Source organism: Vigna umbellata, chromosome 8, assembly GCF_029865625.1.
Source record: "Vigna umbellata cultivar VRB3 chromosome 8, Vumbellata_1.0, whole genome shotgun sequence".
NCBI classification, from domain to species: domain Eukaryota; kingdom Viridiplantae; phylum Streptophyta; class Magnoliopsida; order Fabales; family Fabaceae; genus Vigna; species Vigna umbellata.
Window position 1 is genome coordinate 8,436,000 of NC_142172.1, and position 11,515 is coordinate 8,447,514.

The 11,515-nt window shown below is 29.3% G+C and overlaps 2 protein-coding genes across 2 annotated transcripts; one reads left to right on the forward strand and one right to left on the reverse strand.

Moving 5' to 3' along the window:
• Positions 1–217: 217 nt before the first annotated feature.
• LOC148193975 (uncharacterized) lies at positions 218–793 on the forward strand. Its single transcript, XM_088097070.1, has 2 exons — positions 218–365; positions 429–793. Exons 1-2 carry the CDS (start codon positions 218–220, stop codon positions 791–793), a joined length of 513 nt encoding a protein of 170 aa, XP_087953196.1.
• A 2,146-nt stretch (positions 794–2,939) lies between these two features.
• LOC124848603 (glycinol 4-dimethylallyltransferase-like) lies at positions 2,940–9,950 on the reverse strand. The gene is made up of 13 exons (XM_047326320.2): positions 9,875–9,950; positions 9,740–9,787; positions 6,404–6,681; positions 6,177–6,260; positions 6,015–6,089; positions 5,236–5,319; positions 5,054–5,143; positions 4,856–4,957; positions 3,928–4,023; positions 3,766–3,837; positions 3,586–3,684; positions 3,094–3,198; positions 2,940–2,981 (listed from the first exon to the last, which is right to left on the reverse strand). The coding sequence occupies exons 1-13, from the start codon at positions 9,924–9,926 to the stop codon at positions 2,940–2,942; spliced, it is 1,227 nt and encodes a 408-aa protein (XP_047182276.2). The 5' UTR covers positions 9,927–9,950.
• Between the last annotated feature and the right edge of the window lie 1,565 nt (positions 9,951–11,515).

An 11,515-nucleotide genomic window follows, 5' to 3' on the forward strand; every position in this document is an offset into this window, starting at 1 on the left:
AACTTTTGTTATGTGACAGGACTCCTTGGTTGAGCAGAGCTCCCAAGGTCAGTTCACACAAGAAGGTCGTCAAGATATTCTTGCCACAGCTATTGGACGACCTGAGCACCTAGGACGGGTGCGTGGTGCTGGGACTGGCATAGGCATACGACAATTTTTTGGGTCTTCCTCGCGTCCATATTCATACGAAAAGATGAAGGAGGAAATAAGAAAAGAGATGACGCAGGAGATCACAAAGAAGGTTCGAGCAGAGTTGTATGATGAAGTTGCTGAAATGGTTGCGCGCCAGTTCCAGCAGCATTATGAGGATTATGGCAATCGTCCTCCGCCATCTCCTGTAGCGGAACATGTTGTGCCCCCTACAGGTAAAATTATTTATTTTTGGTTACTAATTTACTTTTTGCATAACCTAACATTTAATTTGATAGGTAGAAGCAGTAAAGGAAGTTGCTCAGCTGCCGGTGCCCCAGGGGACGACATGGATGACACTCGTCCATGTCAGTTATATATTCTCTCTGATACTGGGACCATGCTAGTGGCTCGTGGTACAGTTTATGAGACAGCCACTGTAGTGCATGGTGTACAGCTTGCAGAAGATGAGGTCAAGGTCACGGTGGATGAAGTTGTCATAGCGGATGACGTTCTTCCTGTGCCTACAGATGAGTTCTTCACTGTGGAAGAAGCATTTAAGTCCTTTGTCGCCTGGCCTAGACATTTGGTTGGTGATGTATCTAATCCCCCGGTAAACACTCGTACTATATACTTCTCAATTTTAATATTTACTTCTAACTGACGTTATAACATAACCATTTTTGCATTTAATAGCAGATAGGTCAAGAGGGAAGTCCTCCACCGAAGAAGACTCATTTATCTGAGGATGACCCTCTTGGTGCGTTAGACGAGCTTGCTAAAATCATTTCAGATGTGCTGATGAATGTACATTGGGATTCTACTACATTTGGAAGAGAAGCTCAAATCCCATTGTACTTGCATCATCAAGATGTTAGGGAGCTTGCATCAGGTAGAGAAGAAATTAATATTACACTCATTCAGCTGTGGATGATGTAAGTTTATGAAAACTTTTATATATAATTCTATTTTATCAACTTACTTATATCAGATTATTTCTTCATTTTAGGTATATGTTTGATGTTAGTAACAAGAAGGGGTTCAACGATGTATATGGGTTCATTGACCCCTCTATGACTCATGAAAGAAATAAATTTGATGATATCCAGACATACATCACCACCTGCTTTGGAATGGGGAAGGAGATATATTTTGTTCCTTATATACATGGGTAAGTGAAGTTTGTTAACTTCAACACATTCATTTATTAATTTTGGTATATGATTCATAAGTTATTACCAATTTCAGGTGTCATTGGCAGCTACTTGTGATCTCCATACCGGAGAACACTGCTGTCTGGTTTTGTTCATTGCAGAAGTCTCCTCCCAGCCCTCTTAGACATGCAGTAGATTGGTAAGAATCTCAATGTGTGGAATTTTTTGTTATATAAATGTATGCTAAAGGAATTTTTTTTTAATAGTTCCCTTGCAACACATATGATGTTATCTGGGAGATCTACTGCTACAGCTAAAAAGCTTGCATGGGTTGCCCTTAAGGTTTGGTATTTTAGTCCATACTTTGTTACATTTGGTTCCATTCAAATGATGTTACTTAACATTTTATAATTATGATGATATATTGTAGTGTAATAGACAAATGGGGTCATATGAATGTGGTTACTACGTTATGTTTTGGATGATGACCATCATTCGTGCACATTACACCACTGGATGAGAAACGGTAATATTTAGGTTTGAATTTTATTTTCTCTATATTGTGATTTCATAGACACTAATTGAAATCACTGCGTTTTATGCAGAGATTTAATAGCACTGCTCCAATTCCAGAGAAGTCAATTCAACTTGTGAGGAAAACACTTGCTAAATATGTAATTCATTTATATAATAGTATGTAGTAGATATTAGGATATAGTAAGTTCTAAGTTTATGTTTCTAAGTTGTTTTATGTTTTTCTACATTATTATAAGTTTAACATGTACATTGCATTGATTTATGCTTGAAACTTGATTTATGATTACATTGGATTGATTTATGTTTCTAAGAAGTTGATTTATGATTCCATTCAATATATTTATGTTTTAATATAATTTTAATTTAAAACATACGTTTCTGCATTATTCTGGACTGTTCTAGTTATAAAAATATATGCAGGTCTGTTTCTGTGGTTCGAAATGTTGCAGAAACAGACATCATTTTAAAAAAAACGTACTTATATCCTCGGTTCATGTCAAAACCGAAGTCGAAAGACCACTTACGGCCTCGGTTATGGTCAAACCCGAAGCAGAATGTGTTGCGGAAGAGAAAAAAAAAGAGTCTACTGCCTCGGTTATAGCCTGAACTGAGGCAGTAGAGTGAGACTTACTGCCTCGGTTAAAGGGAACCGAGGCATAAAGTCCTACGAAAAAAAAATTAAAAAAACCAAAAACTTTACTGCTTCGGTTATGGCTGAACCGAGGCCAAATCCTCTTCTTTTATGCCTCGGTTGGGAACCGAGACCAAAAGTGTTAGACTTTTTACCTCGCCTGAATATGCCTCGGTTCAGAAACCGCTGCCTATAGACAAAAATAACCGGTGCCATTTCCCCTGACTGTACTAGTGCGAGTTGGAAAAGAAAGCGGTTGTTGGTAACATTATTGTAAATTTATTTATATTTTTCTCTGTTTCTGACGAAAAAGAAAATCTAATTATAACTTCAATTTTCTTATTTCTTTCGTGAAAGATGTGTCTATAGAGATAAAGCTCGATATAGATACTGAAAATCATCATACAATTAAAAAAAATATTAGTGATTCAAGGCAAATATCTCTATGTTATTTTGTCGCAAAAGTAATTTTAATGTTCAGTGACACCTCATCTGATTAAAGGCAGAAAAACGTTTCCGGCCATCATCAACTGCAAATTCAAACACATAAAGTACTTACGTTATTAGATAACTATTCCCTTTAAATTATGGTCTGGATATTGAACTACTCAGATGGTAAACAGTGTTTAAGAGAAGAATTACCTTCCAGATAAATAAATAGAAGGATCCACTAGAAGTTGGATTTGTCACATCTACGTCTTTGGCCCGGTACCAGAGAATTGAACCAAGAACAACATTTCCAAGACACTAAAACATACCACAGATTCAGTTTCAAATATTCTTCAAAACTTTAACTTTATATTCATTTATAATGATATGTATGTAAATATGCTTTGCATCATATTATAAAGTTGGAATAATCTACTCAGTAAAGACAACTTTCTAAGGAAATCTTTCTTTATCTAAATATAAATATATACATGCCAAATCGTAAGCAAGTAATGTTAATTAACATAAGGGATCCTGGTTGAACTTTTATAGAGAGGTTTAGAAGAAGAAAGAAATGAGTTCACTCTTACATTTTCGGCTTATACGACATTTGCTTTTACATATTTTTTTTTCTATTTACTATCGATAATGCAGCTTTTGCATAACTAAAACTCCAGATTATGTAAATATAAGAAACATATATACCGCGGCAAATTTAATCCAAAAGGGAGATGAAGATGATGCTCCTGCCAAGAAAGCAACTCCAAACGCCATTTCAAAAAGGGAAATACAAATCCAAAATACCTATCAAAGATTTAGGATCAATCAAATGTTATACAAAAATGAGATAAAACCAAAAGAAAATATTGAATTTAAGAAGCATACTTTTTTCTGGCCTAAACGTGCGGCAAAAGAATCAACGCCATGTTTTATATCTCCTTCTACGTCAGGTATATCCTACACAAATCCAATACAAGGTTTTACATTATCGAACTAAAAGCTTGATGTTGGAAAATTAGTACATGTCTTAAAAATAAAGACATTTACCTTGGATAATGCTATGCCAGTAGAATACAAACCCATGAACAGCAGAGTAACAATCAATGATCTTGTAAACACAAGTGGCTTCTTCAAGACAAACGTCTGAACATTTGTTACATCAATTAGTAATTTAGTAAATCCATTTCTGTGATGAAATTTGTTATTATTGTTTGAAACTCATAGTAATAGTTGGAGCATGCTAATTAAAAACTAAGATCTTGTTAAGAAGTGGACTTTAGCTTAACTCAACCTCACAAAAGAGTTTATATAGTGAGGTTTGCACCTACTTATATATTATAAATTGATCTTATCTCTAATCGATGAGACTTTCAACACACTCCACTCACGTCGAAATAAAATAAAAATAGTAAATAAAATAGGACACATATTTTTATAATTAATTGGTGTGTTCTTTTGTTTCTATGATTTTTTTTTTAAATGACCAGGTCCTCTCTATACACCAGAGTCTTTTTCTTTTCATTTTTGATTCATTTAATCAATGTTAGTGTTAACTTGTAGAGTTCACACTGTGGCTCTACCCATGCAACAATATTGAGTAAGTTGATTTTTTCACAACGAAATCTAATTATATAGTAAAAGTATTTAATTTTGAAAATTTGCTGGGTCATACTTTATTTTTAATTGAAATAGTATTTTCTCCTCGAGCATGAGACTAAACATTAATGAGATCCGATAGCGGTCCAATAGCGAGTGGCACAATATGTCCAACAAACAACAAATATTGTTAGGATAGGCTTTAACCATAGCTATGATACTACGTTAAAAAGTGAACTTTAGTCTAACTCAACCCCACAAAACCGGCTTGTAAAATGAGGTTTGTACCCACTTATATATTATAAATTAACCTTATCTTTAGTCGATTTGAGACTTTCAACATATATGTAAAAGGAAAAGATTAGTGATAGGACACAACCTGCATATGAAGGAAGTATGGAATTGAAAATAACAATGTCATGCTAGAGGTAACTAATAATGCTGCCAGCACCGGATGTTGCTTCCATCGTAAGAAAGGAAGCTGCAAAGTTTCAGAACCATCAGATATTTTATATATATGTTTCCCTTGGCAACCTTGTAAGGGGAAAAAAGAAGTATAAATGCAAAAAGGACTCACATTCATTGAATAGCAATTCACTAATATAACGTTCAACACAAAGTTCCAAATCAGTGGCGGAGAACCTATCATCAAGTTAAGCCCCAAACCCTGTAAAAGAGAATAAAACGAATAACTATCCTTTCTCAATGAATCTCAGTTTAAAATCTTTTATCATGGAAAGGGATGAATCTATATGGTACCAAGATTGCAGATGCGGCAACAATAAAGACACAATTCTTGAAGGATAATTTCCCAGAGGCGAATGGAAGATGTGGCTTGTTTATCTGCATTAAAACATGTAGCATCTATTAGTTCTAAGAAATATCCAAAAGGTTCGTAAACTATAAAAAGGTACACTTTCACCATCCTATCAATGGATATAGCAATCATAGGAAGACTTTAGCTTCAAAATTATAAAGGGTTTATATTTATTTTTTTTACAAGAAACTATATAAGGACTTGTTAAGTAATCTCACCATTTTCAAGGTTGAAGTATATTACATTAATAAACTGTTCCAAAATGCAACTATATTTTCTCTTATTTTAATTAATTCGGTAATATATAAAATAGATGTTAAATTACTTTAATATGTCCCATAAACTGAATTAATTAACATAAAAAAAAATAGTTAGGTTTTCGGTCAAAATTTGGGAGCTACAGTTTGGCTGTACTCCCATTAAGAAAAACGTAGGAGTACGTCGTTCTCAATTGTGACAAGGAGTTTGAAAGTAAAAATTATATAAATTATTCAAATTGTTGTATTTGTGTAAACTTTGTTCTTAGCGTTTATATATATCAAGATATATATATATATATATATATATATATATATATATATATATATATATATATATATATATATTCTTAGGTCAATCTTATTCAACAACAATGTTTTTATTATAATTTTTAATGGAATATATAAAGTATATAAAACAAATGAATAAATAATTTATCAATGATTCATAGTAAGTTTCATACCTTATCTATTTCGAAGTCAAACACTTGATTCACTCCATTAACATAAAGATCCATGAACAAGGAAGGTATCAAAGCCTGAAACAACTCAAAAGAATATTTATTATTGAGGTTAAAGGTTATTTTCAGTTGTCTGTTTAAAAAACAACATATTTGGAGTGTCACCTGTAACAAACCAATAAAAAACAACGGAGATATATCTGATAGTCTTTCTACTGCAACGAGAGACGCAGAAATTGTCGTTGCCGTCTATAAAATACAGATAAAATTAATTTGAAACAAAAACAGTATTAATTATCTAAATGGGAATTTAATATCAAGGAACAAAAACTCAGTATTGACCATAACTTTTGAACGTGAATTATGAGAGTGATGGAAAAGTTTGTATTTACCCGACCATACATTGCGTAAGGATAAATAAATTGGTACATAACAGCCATGAAATTTTTGACAGAGTTGACAATGTTATTGGAGTTGGAAGCTTCAGATTCTGACTCAGAAGATGGTACATTGACGGCTTTCGCAACATAACTTTTATTGCTTTCTTCATATGTTGGTCCTCTTTCAGTGTTTTTGTAATGGTTATTAAACGGTGATTGTTGAAACCTCAAAGGATTGTACTGTATTTGAGCTTTTATATTGTGCTTAGAAGATTTTGATCCACCAGAACCTAATGTAACACGTGTTCAAAGTTGTAGCATGCACAACAGAAAGATAGATTTAAAATTAATGAAACTAAATCATGGCAAGATGATGAATTGAGAGAATGATAAATTTGAAAGTGGAAATAAGAAAAATCGTGGTAAAATAACTGTAGTTTTTTTGGGAGAAGTCAAATTCAATAGTCACTATTACTTACACGAAAAAAATTATTAATAATGTATAATATTTATAAAAACAACTTTTATTGATTTTCAAACGTAATATTTGTTTTACGTGTTCTTCTATAATTTTTGTATTTTTTCTTTTAATAATAATTTTATAAGAAGATATATAATTAATGATTTTGAGATACTAGATATTAAGTTTACCTAGTGATTTTTTATGGCTCTTTTATGAGGGGCTTTTATTGGCAAAATTCAAGTCTAACAAATTTTGAGTTTCATTCACTTAAATGATTGATAATATTTTCAATCTAAAATCTCAAAAGTTTGAGTTTTTATTTTTATAAGTTTTACCTAACTTGAACTTAAACTCATAATTACATTCCAATAAATAAAGATAATATATATATATATATATATATATATATATATATATATATATATATATATATATATATATTCTAATAATGTGAAAGAAAGAAAATATAAGCAGCCTGGTTTTTTTCAAACCTAAAATTTGTTTATATGTAAGGTAATTTATAAATCTGTTTCATGCTTTTATTTCTTTAAAAGTAATTTTTAATTCATACAAAAATTATGCAAAAGTTTATTTCATCTTTCGTTTTATTTTATTTTGCTCAATATTTGTAAAAAAAACTTATTCACAAATGCCTTTAATAATTTTGAAAATATTTATTTTATCTATTAACACAAAGAAAGACATTATATGTCTTCTAAAAAATGAATGAATTTTTTATTTTGAAAACAAAAACTTAGCATTACGGGTCCATAACACTTCTACTTATGGTTAGACGCTGAAAAGTCAAATTGACCTAGCTTTGCAATTAATATGTTTACCTTGTTACTTTTAATTATGAAAAAAATGGTTTTACAAATAAATAAATTAAATGTATACTTATATTTCATAAGAATTTATTTATTAATTTGTATAAACTTTTAAATAAAGATATTATTATTATTATTATTTATTACTAGCGTAAATATATGTGCAATATAGCATGTGTGTTCGTATTTTTAAAATGTTTGCATTATATTATAAGTTAATAATATATGTAAATTGATTAAGTTAATATATAAGAGAAAAATAATAAAAATAGTAAAAAGTAACTAGTTAGCAGTAAAAACTATATATATATATATATATATATATATATATATATATATATATATATATATATATAAGAGAAACATGTAATTAGATTATAAAAGAAAAACATGTAATTACAAAAAAATATTACAAAAAACCGATTACTTCTAACAAATCAATTAACAATTATATTTTTTAAAAGATCACATACTAATTAGATTATGAAAGATAATATGGAAATAAAAATTGTGTATACAAAAACAGATATCTCTTCATATATAGGTGTAAGTATAAGAGAAAAGTAATAAGAAGAATAAGAAGTAATTGAATATCGAGAGTAATAAGAAGCTATTGAATGTTAGAAATAAAAACTACAAATATAATAAAGAAATAAAAAAACATATAACAGTTTTATATAAAATATTTCAAAACAGTACTTACTTTTTAAAAATCGATTAATATTTATATTTTTTAAAATTCAATTAAACATTATATTCTAAAAAGTAAAATGAAAATAAAAATTAAGTACACAAAATATATTCTCTTTATATATTGGTACAAATTATTATATATAAAATAAAACGACATCAACTGACTTGTTCAACTAACTTGTTCAATAGAAATGGCTAGTAAAATATATAATAAATAAGATTAACCGAGACATTAACTTTTGTCATTTTGGTACTACGAGAAAATAAGTATTTAGAGTCAGTAAAAACTGATACTTACAAGCAAAAAAGTGATGCTAAATAGATATCATTGTCAGCTTTTACACTGGATGTAAATGCCACACTAAATTCATAGAGGTTAATGTTAGTGTCAGATTTTTACCAACTTTAATTAGTGTTCATTTAACCAAAACTAAATCATAATTATTTTAAAATTATTTTTTTAATTGATATAGTTAATTATAATAAATTAGGAAGATGATTGTGAATTAAAAAAAAATAAGTTTTGAATAAAAGGAAATAAGTATGAACGAATGAGACGAGAAAAAAAATGAATATTATGAAGATATGAGAAAAAATATAAATAAATGATATGTTCATAGATGTAATGAATGAATATGGATGGAGAAGATGAATCCAAGTAAAAGAGATGAGTGTTGATGAAAAAATATGGATGTGATAAAATTTATCAACGAGAATGAAAAAAGATGAATATGATAAAAATTATATAGAAAGTGAAAGAAAAAAATTATGAATAAGAGGATTTATTATTATTTAAACTTGATCTTTAGATTAAAAGTAATCTATGGTTCAATATTCAGTGTGAATAATTCACATATATTCATAATAAATATTTTAATGTTGGCTAAGCAGATACAAATTTTAAAAATAAACTAAAACAAATGAATAAAATTAGTCTAATATTTATATGCTAAACTTTTTTTAAAATATTTATATTTATTTAACTCAATGTAACGGATACTAACTATAAAAAAAAATAAACTTAACATTTTCTAAGTTGACGCTAAAATTATTTGATTTTAATTATTAATTTATATAACAGTCTATACCAACACAAATCTTTATTTAATAAAAAAATTTATAAATAAATTTACTCTTTTTTATTATTTTAAAATTAATCTTGTGTCATATTACATTAAATGATAAATTTATGTTTTCTTTTATATATATGTATATATTAATTATTTTGTGAAGGGTGATAATTAGAGGTGATTGCACCACCTAATAGATGAAAAAATAGATTTTAGTGTGAGATAGTAAGAAAGCTAATCAAATAACTATAATATAGTTTAGATGAAGGAATAGGGTATAACTGAAGAGACATACTTGCACAGGAGATGCTCTTGAAGGAGAGTTTCCTGACCCAAAAATGACCTACAATTACCATGCTTTCACATATTACTCAACAAATAACTTAGTAATGAAAAATGAACAAAATTAGAAGATAGTGAATATAGGTACCATTTGTCACTGAACAGACGATAGGAGAAGATATAAGATGTGCCCTAGCCATGGAAACTCACCACACTTAGTACACTACACTCTTGTAGATACCTTTTACAAGAGAAGAGAGGAATGAAATATTTTATAGGCAAAAAGACTCCATGAAATTTTACTCTTCTTAGGGCGAGATCAAATTTCATTGGTCCGCAGAAATTCATACACAACGCACATAGTCAATATTTTGTAGGAGAAGAATTGCAAAATAATCAAACATAACACACGTGTAAGAAACATTTAAAAGACTTGTACATGATTTAGTATTTTAGATTTTAATAATTAGTAACGTAAAAGTCTAAAAGGTTTGGAAAGACTTTGTGAATCACATAGATTTCTATAATGTATATTCAAAGCTAAAAAAATATCCATTAATGATAGATAAGATTTTATAAGGTTGGACAAACGAAAAAACAATAGAAAATTGAAACAATTTTTTCAATAAATAATTGATTGATTCTAACTTTCACACATATTTGAGTAACATTATCTAGGTATCTAAATATATTTTCTTTTAGCGTAATACTTTTACATAAAAGATAATATAATATAGTTATTTTGTTAGTTTATTAAATGTGTAATCCTAGGTCACTTATGAGTGCATAAATATAAATTAGGTTTTCTTCTTCATTTTATACTTGACAATTGGAGCTTCAGAAATTTAATAAGGAACTCTAAGATTAGTGATATGTAACTTGGAGTGTACCCTATGGTAATTCAACATGATAGGAAGTGAGGAATGTTTCGTGTATTAATATAGAAAGTTTAGAGAATAGTAAGAAAACAAACAAACTCGACCTCCGTGACATAGTGAGAATGATTTAAACATCAAATATAATATCATAGTAAATACAAAATCTTGACAATGTGTATTGTTGTAGTGAGAATGATTTAAACATCAAATATAATATAATAGTAAATACAAAATATTTACCATGTGTATTGTTATTAGAGGATAATGCTTTTACAACTCTATAATTTACAACACTTGTTAATTTTTTCCGTGTGGGTTGTGATCTAGATGGGTTAAGGTAAAAAAAAAGGCAAAAAGTGTACAAATAAAAAGTTTAAGGGCTAAAATAGTTTCAAAAAGTCTATATAATATAAAAAATCTAATGGGTCAAGACTAGCTCATAAGTCAATTTATGTGACTTGTTCTGAGATTAAGATAGACAAGGTTTGATTGAGCTTTGGTTTATTCGACTTTATCCTTCATGCAAGTATGTTACAACCTTAGTTCAAACTAATTTGTCTCGATCTTCGACTGAGACCATTTCTTTTTAACCTTCGGTCAACTAGCCCATCTCGATTTTCTATAGGTACCGTCATGACCTTCAACTCAAGTTAACCTATTTTGACCTTTGACTTCAGTAACCCGTGTTGACCTTTGGCTTATGCCAACCCTTGATAACCATCAACCCATGTGAGCATGTTTCGACCATTGTCTTGAGTCGACTCATATCAGTCTAAGACTTGGATTGACCCGTTTCTATACCTTCGACCTAAGTTAAGCCATTTTTACTTTTGTGAGACACAGGTACTCTAAAAATGAGAGGGGTTGAATACAATTTAAAACTTTTTTGTAATATACTATTAGACGCTATT